Source organism: Mya arenaria, chromosome 5 (assembly GCF_026914265.1).
Source record: "Mya arenaria isolate MELC-2E11 chromosome 5, ASM2691426v1".
Taxonomy (NCBI): Eukaryota; Metazoa; Mollusca; class Bivalvia; order Myida; family Myidae; genus Mya; species Mya arenaria.
In genome coordinates this window covers 72,570,993-72,590,310 of record NC_069126.1, presented here as the reverse complement: position 1 = coordinate 72,590,310, position 19,318 = coordinate 72,570,993, and the positions used below count along the sequence as shown (strand labels likewise).

Genomic DNA, 19,318 nt, shown 5'->3' with positions numbered 1-19,318 from the left:
GACAGCGTTTTTCGACGTCATGTCAACACGGATCAGTCGTCAAACAGCTTACGACACTAATATCATGTCAAATTTAACGTCCGTACACAAATGTTGTTATTTATATGAATTCTGTTTTATTCAACTTAAATGTTTCATGTGCAATCATATTTCTTAAATAAACATACATATTATTCATTCATACAAGTTTTAGCACAAGATTGTTTATAGATATAATCAAAATCTATTTGGACGTTATGTAGAACACATTGACATACAGTTTAGGTGTAGAAGTAACGTCCATACATGAAAACAGTTTTATTCCTCTATAATATTACTTCGGATCTGGTTTGTCTCATTTACTTGATCATCAAATCAAATGTAACACATCTTGCAAGTAATGAAACAATATTCTATCAGATACATTCGGAATGTAGATCTGTATGTACAGATGTTATGGGTTGACGTAACAAAAAACCAAAAAGTCATTGTCCAAAATAACGTCTGTGATATTCAAGTGTTTCATGTACTTCAACGACATTCTCTCAATACACTGTCTGTACAGATACATTACGTGAAACATGAAGTGTTTTTTACCAATAAGATGGTGATTGTAAACTATAATACAATGCAAGAATGAGAATATAGTATGTGGACGTTACGTTGGCAGTGCAGACTCAATGCATAGCGTTGTCAACGTGTAACGGGAAAACCAAAATAATGGTCCAAACGTAACGAGCATGCTCGATACAGACGATAACTATCGGGAGGCCCCCAGTATGCCGAGTGAAAACATCGAAAATCCAACACATTGTCATTTGTCATGTATAAGGAGGTTAATAAATCACCCCAATACATGAATACAGTAGAAACACAATATGACAATCATTTTCGGTTTGTACTATGCCCGTCATGCGCCCAAGAACATGATGGACCGACACCAACTTACCTCATTTGCATCCATGCTAATTTTCGTTGTGTACACCGGGGCCCACAATTGATGACGTAGTACACAACACTGCGTTTCAGAAGTATAACATGTTTATAAAATTACGTAGTTTTGTATTTAATGATAAATAACCGGACGTTATAGGTTGGACCGACACATTAAACTTTGTGAACAAAAGTTTATAGTGGCGTTTCTGAGCATCAGATTCAGGTGCAACGCATAAATATCGCGAAACTAGTGTTTCTTCTTGTAAAAGACCGCTCACATCACACAACATTATATGCATGGACGTATCGAGATTCCAATGTTTTCATGCAAAAAAATGGACCGACATAGTAACGTCCTAATGCACTTGTTTATCGGGACCGAAATACAAGAAAACAAACTGATTTAATCAAACTATTTGCGTATTTATATACATACTTTATTGTTGTATTGTTTGTTTCTAATTGCCGTAATTATGAAGCAATATTTACTTTTTTTTACAGTTTGCATGATAGCACTCGAAAATGTCACAAATAACGTCCCCAAAATCGTCGTTTTTTAACAAATATTTAAAGTTTAAAAATTATTCCTAATAAACAGGACATTTTAGTTATCGTTTTCTATATCCTTGATATAAGTTTTGAAAACACAAATTTTATTTATTTATATTCCAAGTATAATTGCAATTTTACAAGCATTTTTATATAAAAAAAAAAATATTACTCAATAGCTCAGAAGGACCCATATATACAATTAATTTTAATAAGCGCTTGAACTCATAGTGTTGAGGTTAATATTTTCAGTCTTTAAAAGGATCTTTTAATTATGCTTTTGAAACTTTATGGTGATATATCACCCTTTGTTCAACCTATAAAATAGCTGACACAAGTCAGGTGTGTTTTGTCTTCATGATATAAGAAGATTTAAAAAATAGAAAAAATTGGAGAAAAATCCGTTTTATTTTTATTTATTTCTCCTTCCGGACATTTTATGCATTTTATTTTTATTTTTATTTCCTCCTCCTTACCCAACTTACCGAAAAATCTCCCGTAAATCTAAAGATAAAAAACTCTGGCCTAACACAGCAGGAAAATATACAGGCTAGTGAATTTTCATTGGCCAAGAACAAATTTGTGATTTACTGGCCGACTTGCTTGTGTTTTATAGATCTTAATTTCTATGACTGCTTGAAGGGAAAATATCATCGATAGATTCTTAGTGATAACTGTATAATACTTGGTTTCTGTTTTGTTATAACATTAACATTTATACGTAAAATTGATGAATTCGAAATATATACCTCAAAATGTATCAATTGTCTATTGAATCAGTCTGTTGCCTTTCAAAAATGCTACTTAGGAAATAATCTTAACAAGTTTAATGACAGTATAAATAAGGAAAATGTGACTGAGCAATACAAATGGAGAACGTCAAAGTATTACTAACAAACAAAATGGTTGATATCATAGCTCTTAGCTGGTATTCATATAACATCTTATGTCATTTCTTAACTAAGTCGATTTCCTAAAATGTTCACGGTCAAGTTAAGAAAACACTATAGGTTTTTATTAACATAAAATTATGTGTTTTACATAAAATAAATGAAAATAAAGTTTTTCAGATATAATTATACATATTAGTTATTATATCACATGACCAGTGAATTACTTAACCTAGGAAAATGATGTTTTATGAATACCAGCCCAGGTGCGCTAAAAAAAGTTTACTTACCAACAAAATATATTGACAGTTCCAATATCACAAAACTAAAACAGATTTTCTTTGCTTCCATGCTACTCTGAAAGTGAGAAACAGTACAGTTAATAGCAGGAAATAAAACAACTACATTTCTACATAAGTATATTGGAAACCTGAGACAACTGGGGTGGTACTGGCTTTGACCCCCAGGGCAATTTTTGATAAAGAACCACTTCATAAGGCTACATACCAAAAATCAAAGGTCTGCATATATATTTATAGGACGAGAGCAAAGAAATAGCATTCAGAAAACTGAAAACAGCTACCTAAATTTGATACCTTTATTACCATAAATTAACATTTTGCAATGCCACATATAGCGTTGACTTGATGCAGGGAGACACAGAGAAAATTATAAACAAGTGCTGTCACAGAGAGACAGCACGCTCCACTGTTCAGCCGCTTTAAGATCAGAATTGCAAAGTTTTAGTGAAACATGCATGGATCACTGTAAAATAAGATTAAATGCAAAACCTAATCCAGAATTTCTAAGTCAAATAATAAAGGGGTACATTTGTATTATATATATATGCATAATAGAGTTATCATACTTGATTGTTTAAAGTTTCAATGCAATACATCAAGGAGTTGCTGAGTTATTGACTTACATGTGCTTACATGCAAAACCTTAACCATAATTTCTAAGTCCAATAATTAAGGGCCATCATTTGCAAAACACAGTAATCTAACTTGGTTTTTCAAGTAGGTTGAATCATAGGCATCTGAATCATTGTTTGTCACTAAAATGTTGTTTAAAACCATTTTGGGTACATACAATGAGATAAACAACACATCTGAAGATATTTAGTGTCTTTGATATACAAAAAAGAAACAAGGTATGTAACTCAAACTTACCCGATTTCACTGTAGAGTCCAGTTTTATGCAAATTCCTCAACCAACATATAAACAATCCATTTTTAAATAAGTGACATGGAAAGAAGAGTCAATTACCTTTAAAATGGTGTGTGATATGTTGGTATACATGTAACTATATTGTCTTTAGACAAACAAGCATAATTCAATGTCCAATTCTCGGGTTTTTCTTTAGTCAGAAAGAGTGCAGCAAATTCAAATCTTCAATTTTCCCGTGTAAACAGTACTAAACACAGACCTATTGAAGTTATTTTTTTTTCGTTTTTTGCACAAACCCGTTTAGACGTTATGGATTGGAAGAATCCCGTATAACACGTCTATAATTTTAGACTAATGGTCAAAATGCCTTTGCTGCAGCTTCATAAAAAAAGAAAGTAGGTCAAAAGGTCACAGTCAAGGTCATCTGAGGATAGCATTAATATTCAATTCAAAACTGTACACATGATCCAAATTTCATAACTGCAGCTTGAAAAATAACAAAGTAGGTCAAAAGATCACAGTCAAGGTCACCCAAGGACACCATTGATAATTGTTTAAAAACACATGATCAATATTTCATTGTGGTACCTTCAAAAACAAGAAAGTAGGTCAAAAGTCACAGTCAAGTTCATCCGAGGAAAACATTGGTATTTGTATTCAAAACTCTACACAGGACCAAAATTTTATTGCTGTAGCTTAAAGTAGTGTTGAGAATCGGACAGAAAAATTACTATCGATCGGTTTATGAAACCAATCAATGATCAATTATTAATCGATTTAATTATTATTTAATTATCTATGCTCATCATATTTCAGGAAAACAGATACAGTGCATGCTCCAGTTTTAAGCACTAATGTTCCCTTACAATATTGTTTGTAGATTATTTTATATAAATTACATTGTTTATTCAGAAAGCGACTATCTTTTAGTGTTTACAAGTTACTATTACAGAACATGAGACCACAGGCTCTAATTATTGTCATACATTTAGTATTGTATACATGTGTAAAATAAAGACAAAGAAAGATATCCTTTTTCCTTTTTTATAATCAGTCAGTAACAAGTACAACAAGCAGTTGAATAATCTATATATATATGTTTTACAAGAACATTCGGTTTTAGAGGAACAGTTCCTTTCAGAAAACTGAGAAAACTAAATTCTTACATGGTTAGGCCAAAATAAAATATACCTGTGTTTCCGGTGACATGGCGAAAAAAAATAGGGTCGGTAGGTCGGGATTTTTTTTTTTTTTTACATTTTCCATATCATGCAATTTTCAGTTGAATTAGAACATTTATGTTACATCTAAGGCCAGAGTTTTTATATCTTTAGATTTACGGGAGCGCCGTACCTAAATATTGCAAAAACCCAAATATAAATAAAATTCATTTTCGTAGTTTTATTTTTATTTTTTCCGACGAACATTGCCCCGATGTTAAGAAGAAAATAAAATTAGTGTTCTATAACCCATTTTTCAAAACCAACTGGTGTACCAATTGTCATTCATTATCGGTCTTTTTACTGCACAAACCACGTAAACCAGTCAGAAATATGCGGGGGGGGGGGGAACAGAACAGGTACCCGTTACCATAACAACGTCCTGTCAAAAGTGAAAGTAGTTAATGCCATACCCATTATTTCTCGCAATTTCTGCAGCTATATAGAAAGGTTTTACCACAAAGATGTTCCGATGTTAAGTTTCTTTATTCAAATCAAATCGTGGAGAACTTAAAGCGTGTTTATTGTGATTTTTTTGTAGATTCAGTATGTTGTTCGCGATTCGTGGAATGATTGCGCAACTTCCGGTCAAAATAAGGAGACAGAAATTCGTTGGTTGTATTGTCCATTAAAAGTCGTTGGCGCAGGTCGTATATTAGCAAGGATGAATTGGATTACAGCGCAAAAATGTAGAGCTCCTGACAAACACTTAAACTGCAAAATGATATCGTGTTCATCATAGTCAAAATGGATATTTTTTTCTGAATTTGACTCTGAGGAGCATTGAACACACTGCTTCACGATCACATATTTGAAGAGAAAAACACAAGGTATCGTGATACATTCGTAGTTGTTAATTAGTTTAATAATGATTTAGAATTTAAATTGTTATAGAATACTGAAAATGATGTAATAATAACATAGTGTGTGTTTCCTATAAGACAGAAAAAATCTGAACATAAGATATTTGGCAGTCAGTGCAAGAAGTCAAACTGATCGTTTGCTCATTGCCAACGGGCATAGCTGGAATTAGAAGGATATTGTTCAGGACTGATTCTAAAATCAGTTCTTAGAACTGTTTTTTTTAAACATATAACACTTGTCAAATTTATCTTAATGCTCCCGAATTTTCTTTGGTGAAGTACATAAATGTAGATTTTGACTGTCTGTGTATCCGTAAGCCCTGTCAAACTCTGAAGTGAAGAGGAATTTCCATCAGGGCTTGGACTTTATTTGGTAATATTTTCTATATAAAAACCACATCAAGGTAAATTGTCACGGTGCTATTTCGTTAAAGACAGAAAAACACATTTGACCTCCTTATGCAACAGTCAATTGTAACCACGCCCCCCCCCCCCCCCCGATCCGGGGAAATGGGCCGTGTTTTTACCTTTCAGGTGGCCCCGCAGTGCCGGGTGAATGCTGTGGTTTTGTCTTTGCTTTAAATATAGCGCGGAATGGGCCTTACCTAGGGACCCTGGGGTGCGGGGGCATTTGGCGGGGATTTGACCATCTGTTCGTCCACGCAGGGCGGGGATTTTAGCCGGGGTTGGCTGGACCAAAAGTCAAAGTCCCCGCTATTCCCCGGACCTGGGGGTGTGGTTACAATTGACTGGTGCATTACCGTGTCTGAAACTTTGTTCAATGTTTGATTACTTCACAATGGAAAGGATATGCTTATATTGTGGGCAAAAGGTTAGAAATGGCCATTTTAACTTCTTTATTACACTGACATGTTTCATAAAATCTATGGGTTGATAATATATGCACCACATATGCATAGATGCATTCGAACAAATATATACAATTAATTTTAATAAGCGCTTGAACTCATAGTGTTGAGGTTAATATTTTCAGTCTTTAAAAGGATCTTTTAATTATGCTTTTGAAACTTTATGGTGATATATCACCCTTTGTTCAACCTATAAAATAGCTGACACAAGTCAGGTGTTTTGTCTTCATGATATAAGAAGATTTAAAAAATAAAAAAAATTGGAGAAAAATCCGTTTTATTTTTATTTATTTCTCCTTCCGGACATTTTATGCATTTTATTTTTATTTCCTCCTCCTTACCCAACTTTTTGAAAAATCTCCCGTAAATCTAAAGATAAAAAAACTCTGGCCTAAGCGTTTCATAATTTACAAAAGTCAGAGAAAAACAGCATTTTTTAATGTCTGAAATCATTTCCATACCTTCGACTACCATATTTTCCCGCCAATTTTGCCCATGAAATCTGGTGTTATTTGTGTACAATACTCGTTTATAAGTCGCGATCGATTTTTAGAAAACAAATACAGCATTTCAATTTCTACAAATTGGTGATAATGTTCTACCAAAACAGTCAATTATCAACTAATTTGTTAATATGGTTGAGAAAAATCGCCGATTTTCTTGTCAACTATGAGCTCCTTCAACTAGGCCTTCAAGTGGAGATTAAAAATAGAACAAGTAAACGCGGATATGGATTTATTTTACTTATCTTATTTTCGTACAATCAAAGTTTCATTCATATCTATAGTGAATTCAAACATTTCGGTCATTGTTTTAAGATTCCCAGACGACGATTATTGATTATTGTTTTTTCAGTAGTATGGTATTTTTGTACCAGCCTAGGCGAAATCCTGGCAATCAAATGGGATCATACGGTATCCGACTGACCGAATTAGATACAAACCATAGCCACGCGCCTTTGATCTTATCCCCGCTCATGCTCTGACGTCACAAATTGTACCGTTTGATCTGCAGCCGACACATTCCAATAAATGTGTTGTTAACTTTTGCAGGTTTTTGTTTGGATTTCAGTTAATGGGACTTAAATAAGGCGAAATAAAGAACCCTTGATAATTGCGGATAAATAATATAACAATTAATGAAATGTGTATTGAAACCTGGCAGTTAGCCTGCGTGAATTCGCAAAGCATAATTGTAAGAAGCCTGCATGATATACACAAAGTCTAATCGTAAAAAAAGTAAGTTTTATTTTGGACATGGGTATGGATAAATAACACCGCAAACTATAATTCAAAATATTTTCATTAAAAAGACAGCACAATATGTCTCCGGTGATCAACCACGTGTTTGGACCGTAAACATGCGTTTGCCAATTTTAAGATATCGGACAGGGTTCGCCGCCCTCCGCCATTTTGTTTTCCCTTCTCGGTCATACATAATCAGGAATGAAAGTATATTCTCCGGGGACATTAAAAGACAAACAACGAAAATAATAACAATATATTTAAAGAAATATATTTTTTTACGAAAGAATATTTTTTTTAATATTTTTTTTACAAGTTTTATGTCTAAAAAAAGATTAGGGTCAGCGAGGAAAAAATAGGGTAGGTCGGGTCACCGGAAACACAGGTATTTTTTTTTGGCCTTAGAAGTAAATGGTAACATGTTTTAATCAAAGCACTGAAAGTGCTGAATGCGGCGATGCCTTGATTTTCTCGAGTGTTTGTTTACTAAAAGTGAAAAGAATATTGTCTTGAAACTTACAACTTGAAAACCTTTGGTTCAAGTGGCAACATCACAATTTCAAATGTGCAATAATATGCAATTTTTTGACTAACATCACAATTTCAAATGTGCAATAATATGCAATTTTTTGACTGAGTCGATATTCATTCTTTAAATCCAGTAGACAACTTAACATTAAAAGCCATTCTTCAACTTTGAAATGTTTATAATGTGAATAATGATTCGTCTCGAAAGTGTTGTAAATGCTTTCAACATTAAAGCAACTGCCAAGTGTGTTACCAAAAATTACTTAAACTTTAGCCTTAGGCTTGCATTAAGTAAAATACTTGCACATAACACATATCCCTCCTGAATGGAGTCAAGCTCACGCTTATGAACATGTTATACTGTTATACAATTTCCAAATCTCCATAAACTTTTTATAATAGAATGTTAAAAGAAAAGCAAAATTAGCTTAATTTTGCAAACTTAGATGGACAAGATATGTTTGTCAAACATGCCCCCCACCCCCACCCCTGAGTGCCATGTTGTTAGGATTATTTGGACAATCGAATGAAATATGCATGGACCGAAATGACAGCTGACTTGTCATTGACAATTGGATGCCTTTTGAGGCAGTTTTCAGATTATGACCATTCAACGTGTGAGGATAGTAGGTATAGTTTTAAATCGTGTTCAGATGATGACTGATATTTTCAGATAAAAATGTATCCTCTTAGCAGCAGGGAAAAAGTAAATACGACAAAATTTTAATGACGAATATGAGTTATGATCATGACCTTTGACTACATGACCTCAAAATCCAAAGGAGTCATCAACATGTCAAGTTAGAGGGCCGTAGGTGCAGGCATTGTCAAGTTATCAAACAGACAAGCTTTTTGCGTAGAAGGTCACTGTGATCTTGACCTTTGACCCGATGACCCCTTAAATAATAAGGGGTCATCTACAGGTCGGGCCCAACCCCCAAGTGAAGTTAGATGACCATAGGTCCAGGAATTGTGGAGTTTGCCTTCAAGGTCACTGTGACCTTGACCCGATGACCCCTTAAATCAATTGTGGGATCATCTACTGGTTAGGCCCTACCTCCAAGTCAAGTTTCAGGGCCATGGGTGCAGCCATTGTCAAGTTATCACTCGGACAACCTTTAATCATTCAAGTTCACTGTGACATTGAACTTTGGCATGATGAACATTAAAATTAATAGGGGTCATCTACTGGTCAGGCCAAACCTCCAATTCATGTTTGAGTGCCATGGGTGCAGGCATTGTCCAGTAATCACTCTGACAAACTTTTATCATTCAAGGTCACTGTGACCTTGACCATTGACCCCTAAAATCAATTGGGGTCATCTACAGGTCAGGCCCAACCTTCATGTTAAGTTTGATGACCCTACGCCCATGAATTGTTGAGTTTTCACTTGAACAACTGTCAAGTGTGTTATCAAAAGTTTTCTTAAACTTTAGTCTTAGGCTAACATCAAGTGTAACTTAACTTGCAAATGAGACTTATAATCCCTCCTGGATGGAGTAAAGCTCAAGCATATAAACATCTCATACTTAACCATTTCAAATCCTCAAGTCCCCATAATGTAGTGTTATGTTTATATTTATAAAAACTTCTTATAAAAGAGCGTTTAAAGAAAGGCAAAATATTGCAAACTTTGGGAAATGAAAATGTCAAAATATTTAACATTCAGTTGAACTCCGATGGCTCAAGTTCCCAGGGACTGGCTAGAGTACCTTGAGCACCTTTAGAAAGAATGGTTGCTGCGGGGTTGATTATTTAAAAAAGATGTGCAAAATTTGAAGGATTGCAAATTTGGTCAGCACATTTTGAGGTAAAAGGCTTTCACAGCTTATTCCTATACTTAATATTTCAGGTTTGGTTTTGCAATTATTCAACCTAGCAGCTACTAAATAAGTTTGATTTGTTAGTGAAATTTGAGTGAAACAGACGAAGAATATTTGTAGTTCAGCCCTATATTGGGTTGTACCCGTTATTAACACTTATAAGCGCTTTGCACACTTATTCATCAGAATAAGCGGATGTGTGAACGGTTAAATCGTAAATCATAAAATTTTCATACCATAAATGTGCAGGTCCTAAAAAATGCTGGGGGCCTTTTCCATGGTCTACTTTCAATTCTGTGGCGTGAACAATGATAAACTTTTAATTAACTCTAAACACAAAAAAAATGCAAATTAAACCTGATGAAAATCTGTCCTATTGTCATTTATAGCACCAGTCCAGCTTTCGTCATGTGTGAAAAAAACAAATCCTATAGTATACATCTGACAGGTGCCTTAGAAATTGCCGTAATTTCCGTAAGTTCTGCATTGATAAATGTTTTCGGTGGACGACTTTATTGCTTCAAACAGCAAGGTATTTATATACAATAGCTAAGCTGCAGCGGATACTAATCGCTATTGCATACATGTACATGTTTATGATTTGAATTTTGAGAGGATTATAAAAAGTTGCTGATTGGTGATTTTTTTTTATTTTTCTCAAAAAAACTCTCATCCTGCCTGTTTAATATGACATATATGGTAATACCCTGATTTAATCTGATGGTAATGTTATTTTGATTATATACATTTCATATTTCTTGGTTAGCAGAAATTCTTAAGTCATTTGATTGGTAAGCGCAGACATTTAATTATCTGTCACATGACTTGAAATACCGAAAGTCTCCAAAGAGTTGCCGAACAAGTGTGGAATGGGCTGTTGTGAAAAAATTATACAACTGATAAATTAAAACAAATTTTTCGCAATCAATGTAAAATAAGTCAAACTAATCAGTAAAATGCTTGATGAGATTGAAAATGAATTAAAATTATGGCCTTCTATTCAACTTTTGAAAAATGTCAAAATTATGAGTTTTTCACCATTATTTTGTGATTTTGATGCCTTTGACGATATTAATTTGGCAAACTTTAATGTACAAAATTAGAACACTACCAGGGAGTATAGATACAAGCAAGCCTCTTCATTTAATAGTTTAAAATAAAAGATGTGTTAAATGGGATTCTTTTAGTCCAGGATTTGAGATACCAAATATCTGCAAACCTGAAGTGATGAAAGACTGTTGACAAAAGATCAGATCGCAGATTCTCATATTTCCATTCCAAATATAATGTTTTATGGCATAAACCGATACTAACGGTTTAAGAAAAATGCATAAAACATCAATTTTGGAGAGGAAATATGAAAATCTGTGATCTGATCTTTTGTCATCAGTCTTTTATCATTGGTTTTCAGATATTTACGCAAAGAACTGCTCATTCCAAGACAAACAAGAGCTGTCACAGAGGTAGTGCGCTCGACTATTCCGCCGCTTTTCAGTGTAAGGATTGAAAAGTTTTGGCGAAACATGCACGGATCACTGATAGATTAGATTTCAATGCAATACATGATGTGTGGAGATTTTAACTTAAATGTGGTTACATGCAAAATTTTAACCAGAATGTTTAAGTGAAATAATAAAGGGCCATTATTTGCAAAACACAGTTATCTAAATTGATTATTCAATTAGGTTGGGTGGTTGAATACCATTGTATAAAGTCTCAATGCAATTCATCCAGTAGTTGCTGAGATATTAACCTTACATGCAAAACCTTAACCAGAATTTCTGAGTAAAAAAATACAGGCAAGTATTTGCATTAAATGCAAACTAGAGTTATCTAACTTGGAAAATTAAGTAGGTTGGATGGTTGAGTACCATTGTATCAAGTCTCAATGCAATACCTCAAGCAGTTGCTGAGATATTAACCTATGTGTGCTTGCACGCAAAACCTTCACCAGAATTTCTAAGTAAAAAAATAAAGGCCTATTATTTGCATTAAATGCAAACTAGAGTTATCTTACTTGGTTAAATAAGTAGGTTGGATGGTTGAATACCATTGTATCAAGTCTCAATGCAATACCTCAAGTAGTTGCTGAGATATCAACCTATGTGTGCTTGCACGCAAAACCTTAACCAGAATTTCTAAGTCAAATATCAAAGGCCTATTTTTGGCATTAAATGCAAAGTAGAGTTATCAAACTTGGTTAATTAAGTAGGTTGGATGGTTGAGTACCATTGTATAAAGTCTCAATGCAATACCTCAAGTAGTTGCTGATATATTAACCTATGTGTGCTTGCATGCAAAACCTTAACCAAGGGGTGACGCCGACGCTGACGCTTGGGTGAGTAGTATAGCTCTCCTTATTCTTCGAATAGTCGAGCTAAAAATAAAAAGTTGTCAAAACGTTCAATCTGTGAGAGTGCAGCTTTAAGCCTGTAATCTGTTTGCTCAATGGCGTTTTCGATATAATATGCTATTACGCAGTCTTCCCCCCGAAATGTGCCAGTCCGCCGTACAAATCTGGCAAATTTTATATGGGTCCGGCCGATCTTTCGTAAATGACAGTCTGGATGAACGACATATTTTGAGACGACTAATAAGCAAAAAGGTACCTAAAAGCGAAATGTATGCAAAAATGTAAATGTCTTTTCACTGATTATTTGTCTTAGCAGTAGTGTGTCGATCCAACAATGATATTTAACGTCACAAAACATCGCCAAAAAGTCGGGCATTTCCAATATGGAATCATGATGTTGATTGCCAGAGATATACGAGTAAATACTATGTATCTGTAACAGCATTTTATTACAACTATTTTGATTGGTTCTTGGTTTGCAACAAGGCACAATCTAAATCGTCAGCACTCAATATGCTTTGGCTCCACGCCCAACTGCATGCATATCCCCGATAACGACAACACTCACGCAATTCATTACTTATATTTAAACCAATAGTGTTTTATTTACATACAGTATTGTTGCAAAAAATACTAAATTTCATTTAAGAAAGCTTTTCAGTAATTCTTTCCCACACATTATGTAAAAAGAACGACCCAACCATAACAAACAAGAGGGCCAAATGGCCCTGAATCGCTCACCTGTCATATATTGCACATTCTTCCATTATATACAAATATTGAAAACCTAAGCCTATGAACACGGGGCGTGGCCAATTTTGATCCCAGGGCTAAAGTTTGAACAATCTTAATAGTGGTCCGATAAACGATGCTTCATACCAAATATCTAAGGCCTTGGCCTTTTGGTTTCGGAGAAGAAGATTTTTTAAGTTTTCATCATATACATATATAAGGAAACCCATGACCGCCCGGGTGGGGCCATTTTTTGACCCCAGAGCCAAAGATTGAACAATATTGGTACAAGTCGACTAGATGATATATCATGCCAAATATCTAAGCTCTTGTCACTACTTGATTTTACGTGTGCATCTATATATGTATATTTGTTATTAATTGTTGTATGTGGCCCATATTGAAAATTGGTATGTGTACTAAATATGTTATCCAGTTTAAATTAAGACGTTACTTGTCTTTGTGAGTTCGGAGAAGATTTTTTAAGTTTTCACTATAACACATATAGAGAAAACCCATCAGCCCCAGGGTGTGGCCAATTTTGACCCCAGGGCCATAATTTGAACAATCTTTGTAGAGGTCCACTAGACGATGAATCATGCCAAATATCTAAGCTCTAAGCAACGTAAGTTCAGAGGAGATGATTTTTGAAGTTTTCACTATAAACATATAGAGAAAACCCATGACCCCCCAAGGGGGTGGGGCCAATTTTGACCCCAAGGCCATAATTTGAACAATCTTTGTAACGGTCCACTAGACGATGAATCATGCCAAATATCTAAGCTCTAGTCCAAGTAAGTTCAGAGGAGAAGATTTTTGAAGTTTTAACTATAAACATATAGAGAATACCCTAACCCCCCGGGGCGGGGCCAATTTTGACCCCAAGGCCATAATTTGAACAATCTTTGTAGAGGTCCACTAGACGATGAATCATGCCAAATATCTAAGCTCTAAGCAACGTAAGTTCAGAGGAGATTTTTGATTTTTTTTACTATAAACATATAGAGAAAACCCATGACCCCCCAGGGGCGGGGCCAATTTTGACCCCAGGGCCATAATTTGAACAATCTTTGTAGAGGTCCACTAGACGATGAATCATGCCAAATATCTAAGCTCTAGTCCAAGTAAGTTAAGAGGAGAAGATTTTTGAAGTTTTAACTATAAACATATCAAGTATACCCATGACCCCCCGGGGCGGGGCCAATTTTGACCCCAGGGCCATAATTTGAACAAACTTTGTAGAGGTCCACTAGACGATGAATCATGCCAAATATCTAAGCTCTAGGCCAAGTAAGTTCAGAGGAGAAGATTTTTTAAGTTTTCACTATAAACATATAGAGAAAACCCATGACCCCCGGGGCGGGGCCAATTTTGACCCCAGGGCCATAATTTGAACAATCCTTGGTAGAGGATCATTTGGTGATCCTACCTTCCATATATCAACAGCCTAAGCCTTGTGGTTTGGGAGAAGAAGATTTTTAAAGTTTTTCCTTTTGGTTGCCATGGCAACCAGAGTTCTGCATGGAATTGAATTCTTTGAACAACTTTGATAGAAGACAACCCAAGGAACATCCCTATGAAGTTTTATTAATATTGGCCCAGCGGTTAAGGAGGAGATGTCTTTTAAGTAAATTGTTGACGGACGACGCACGCCGCACGACGCACACCGGACAAAAGGCGATCACAAAAGCTCACCATGTCACAAAGTGACAGGTGAGCTAAAAACAGTTTGTCATATGACCTCATAACAACGCAGGAAAAAAAACCTTCATATTTGATTTTTAATGTATAATTGAAACGTAATGACAAGAATATTTCAACAAATTTATCTTAAATTACCTCTTTAACATGTTGATTTTAAAGGTTTTTGTGGCCTAAAATAATAGACGTGTTATTCTGGACTCTTCTAATCCCTAATATCCTAAGGTTTTCGTGGTCTAAAATAATAGACGTGTTATTTGGGACTCTTCTAATCCCTAATGTCCTAACGGGTTTGTGCCAAAACGGTTTTGTTTTTTTAAATATTGAAATTGTATTTAGAGAAGTATTTTATGTTTGAAATAGATAATAAAGGTTTATTTTCATATGTGAGTGCCAAGATATTTTGCACAAAACAAGCTTTAAATGCATTAAAACACAGGATTTAAATTTCCAATGTAACAAAATTTACTGACACAGACAACAATAAGGCTAATCGTAACAACTCGGCCAGCTTCGCCAAGCTTTGAGAAAAATACATAGAAACATTGAAAATGCAATCGTAACAACTCGGCCATCTGTTTGATACTGGCCCACGTGTTCAGATTGTTGTAAAACTGTGACCCGCAGCCTTGCAGGTGCCCTTCATGTATATATTGTTATGTTTTGACAGTGTGAAATGAAAAAAAACATCAAACTCATAATAATTATTCGTTCGATATTTATTTTTTTGTGTACAGAACTAATATAAAATAACATTAGCTGGCAATGTTTCTTGTTTTTATAATATTTTATAGACGCACTTTTTATGCTTTAACCCGGAATCCCTGATTGGAATAACTACCCACTTTTGGTACATAACAATTTGTACACGAAGGATTTGCCATATCAAAAATCATATAAAAATCTGTCAACGTACATAGCTGGCACAATGAAAGCAAAAACAAGATAAATGATTTTCTATTTACATGTATATTTTATACGGAATCATTTGATCCAAGCTTATCTGAAGATGTTGCGTTCATCGGATGATAATCAAAATTGCTGAAATGCTGTTTATTTAATGCACCAGTCAATTGTAGTCGAAAATAATAGACGTGTTATACGGGATTCTTCCAATCCCTAACGTCTAAACGGGAATGTGCAAAAAACGGGGGTGTTTTAAAAATATTGAAATTGTTTTAAGTGAAGTATTTTATAGTTGAAATTGATCATAAAGAGTTAAATTCATATTTTACCATGTAAGTGAAATGTTATTTTGCACTAAACAAGCATTTAATGCATTAAAACAAGTTGTTTACCTTTCCAATAAAACGAAAGTTGACTGACACAGACAACAATTATGCGAAGGGGAACAACTCGATACAATCGTAATAACTCGGCCTCCTCCGACAAAGCTTCGAGATAGACCTCTTTATACAATCGTAACAACTCGGCCAAGGCTGAAATGTTCCGAGCGATTTAAAACTGTGCCCTAAAGCCTTGCAGGTGCCCTTCATGTATATATCGTTATGTTTTGACAGAATGAAATGAAGAAAAGCCGTCAAACTCATAATTATAAGTTGGATATTTATTTTTTGTGTACGGAACTAATATAAAATAACATTAGGCCAAAAAAAAAATAGGTTCGTTTCCGGTCTCCTTCCCAAAAAAAAGAGGGTAGGTAGGTAGGCATTTTTTTTTTTTTTTTTTTTTTTTGGGGGGGGGGGGGGGGGGGGGGGGAAGTGATCTAGAATAGAAGGCGGCTGACTTTTATTCAAAAACAACCATATTAACTGCGTATGAGACAATTTTAAAAGGTACTAAAGCATAAAATGTAAATACAAGTCCATTCATTTATTAAGAACTGTATAATGTGTATTAATTATAATGTATAGATATACATTTTCTAGAATATAAATGCATGTATTGTTGAACATGTTTGTCTGTATGACAGATGTCGAAAAAGAGTGCCTCAGATTTGTCAATTTTTCATATTTACCAATTTCACATTTGTGCTATAATGCTATTCTTATATTTGATAGAATATTAAAATTCTAAAACTCTCCTGAAAACTTTGGGAGAAGTGACTTCTCCCTTCAGTCAATTTAGGGAGAAGTGGGGAGACTTTAAGGAGAAGTGATACTTTCGTAACACCTGATACAAAAACTATGCCATAACACACACCTCAGTTTATATTCACATTCAAACTGATTGCTATAACTATATAAAATGTTCATAAAAAATGTATCATTGTTGGCTCAGCAAAAGTGTATGTGTCAATGTCACATAGTTTATCTCCAAAAAGCATCTAAAAATGAAACAAAAACCAAGACAGCTAAGGATTTGAAACAATCAAAATGACTAATAAATGACCTGTCAATATAGTAGGGGGACGAATCTTATTTTGGTACGTTCGGGATAGGGTACGAATGTCACATTCAGCTATGCTGTTATTTACTTGTCTCTGGCTAAATAATATGCTGACATTTAAGAACCAAATGACATTTAAATCACTGTCCTTGATGAAAACTTTACCAATACATAATGGGAGGTTGAGAAATTAACTCGGAAAATTGTTCTGACAAAATGGCGATCTCGCCGATATTTTTGACATCGTAAACAGGAGAAAAATACTGTAAGTATTAAAACTCTACATAAAGCAAAAAAAATAATATGTTTTTGTGTTTACAAATCAATTTTTTATCATGAACATTTCACGAAAACCAATTAAATATTTGGTGATACGTCATGTTTTTGATTTTCTTAGCGCCACCTTGCCGATGGCCCGAGATGGCTATGACCGTCTGCTTCAAAAACATCAATGTTTAAAATGTCTGGCATTGTTTGTTCAATACATATAACAATTACTTTTTAACTTCATCAATGCTTGACACGATTTTTCATAATTATGTCGCCTTTTCTATCTCATTTTAATGAACGTATATCATATTATCAGGTTCTTCTCAATGTACATTCTGATTGGTTAACTTTCAATAGCTCCGCCTACCGGCGATGTTTTGGTAATTGGATGACACGGCCCAATTATCGGATTAGGGGATTACCCTATGGCTAATTGCGATGTTTTGACTAATGGGACAGTGGCCAAATACTCGCTGATTGACAGATTTACAATGTGTTTAAATTTCGGCGAGGTCAATGTCGCTTTGATGACACAAATGGGCGATTTATTTGTTTTATTTATCATCAAAGGCGGCTCTGTCAATGAAAAGGGCACAGCGGGGCGTTTGAAAAGGCAGCAGGGCGCCATAAAAGGGCAGCGGGGCGCCCCGCCACGCTAATTATGCTTAGCTGGAGCACTGTGACCAAAGATAAGAAAATTAACGGAAAGAAAGTACCGAAAAGTACTAAATATGCGCACAGTTAACTTTTACACCAATAAAAAGTATAGGGTCGGCGCGGAAATAAGAGGGTCGGTCGGGCGACCGGAAACAGACCTATTTTTTTTTTTGGCCTTATCTGGTAATATTTCTTGTTTTTGTGATATTTTATAGACGCTATATGCTTTAACCCGGAATCCTGATCGGAACAACTAACCACTTTTGATACTAAACAATTTGTACGTGAAGGATTTGCCATATCAAAAATCTAAAAAAATCTGTCAACGTACAATTATTTGGACTAGGTAAGGCCCATTCCCCGCAATATTTGGCGGGAAGACAAAACCACCTCATTCACACGGCACTGTGGGGCCACCTGGAAGGTAAAAACACGGCCCATTTCCCCAGCTATCCCCAGTATACCTCCGGACATGGGGGGGCCGTGGTTACAATTGACTGGTGCATAAGGAATGGAAGTTGAGGTGTAAATATTTCATAATACTTTAATAAACTCCTTAAAAAATCGAGATATCAAATAGGCTTATGCTATGGTAATATTATCATTCATTTGAATACATAAAAAGCAAAATTAATAATAAAAAAAATGATAACGACAATATGAACCACCATTTTAGAATGGCTAAAATTTAAATTAAGGATAGACAACCGGGCCGACCTATATTTTATGTCGGAATATCTATCTGACAGTATGTTTATCTTTTGTAATATAATATTTTTAAAAGCCTAAAACTAATACAAAAAGTATTAGTACAACTTAAACGTTTCATAAGCATACCTGAAGGACTGACAATGAATTTAATTCCTGTTTCCACGATATTCCAATATTCCTTTGGCATGCAGCACTCACTACAATTCTGTACAGTACTGGTAGTGTAATTGTTCGGCGAGCAAGTTCATCACAGTGATTCCCCTTTTATCTCACGACGCACCAAAAGCTTAAGTTAAGTTAAAAATTGATATAAATTCAAATGTACACCATCATGTAAATTATAACTTTTTGTATCGTAAAACTTTACATACTTTCATGTTTATTTATGTAAATTCATTTTTACGTTTTCATTTTATATATATTGGGGTGAGTACCTAAATCGGAACACTTTCGGCACTATTTTTGAAATATTT

At 34.7% G+C, this 19,318-nt stretch overlaps 1 protein-coding gene across 1 annotated transcript in view; it reads right to left on the bottom strand.

Moving 5' to 3' along the window:
• Window positions 1-19,105, bottom strand: part of LOC128234133 (uncharacterized) — a 99,834-nt gene extending 80,729 nt beyond the window's left edge. The window contains exons 1-2 of the mRNA XM_052948165.1: window positions 18,972-19,105; window positions 2,645-2,711 (exon numbers count right to left, since the gene is read on the bottom strand). Coding sequence (XP_052804125.1) covers window positions 2,645-2,705 — 61 coding nt within the window. The 5' untranslated portion in view covers window positions 2,706-2,711; window positions 18,972-19,105. The remainder of the gene's footprint in view (window positions 1-2,644; window positions 2,712-18,971) is intronic.
• Between the last annotated feature and the right edge of the window lie 213 nt (window positions 19,106-19,318).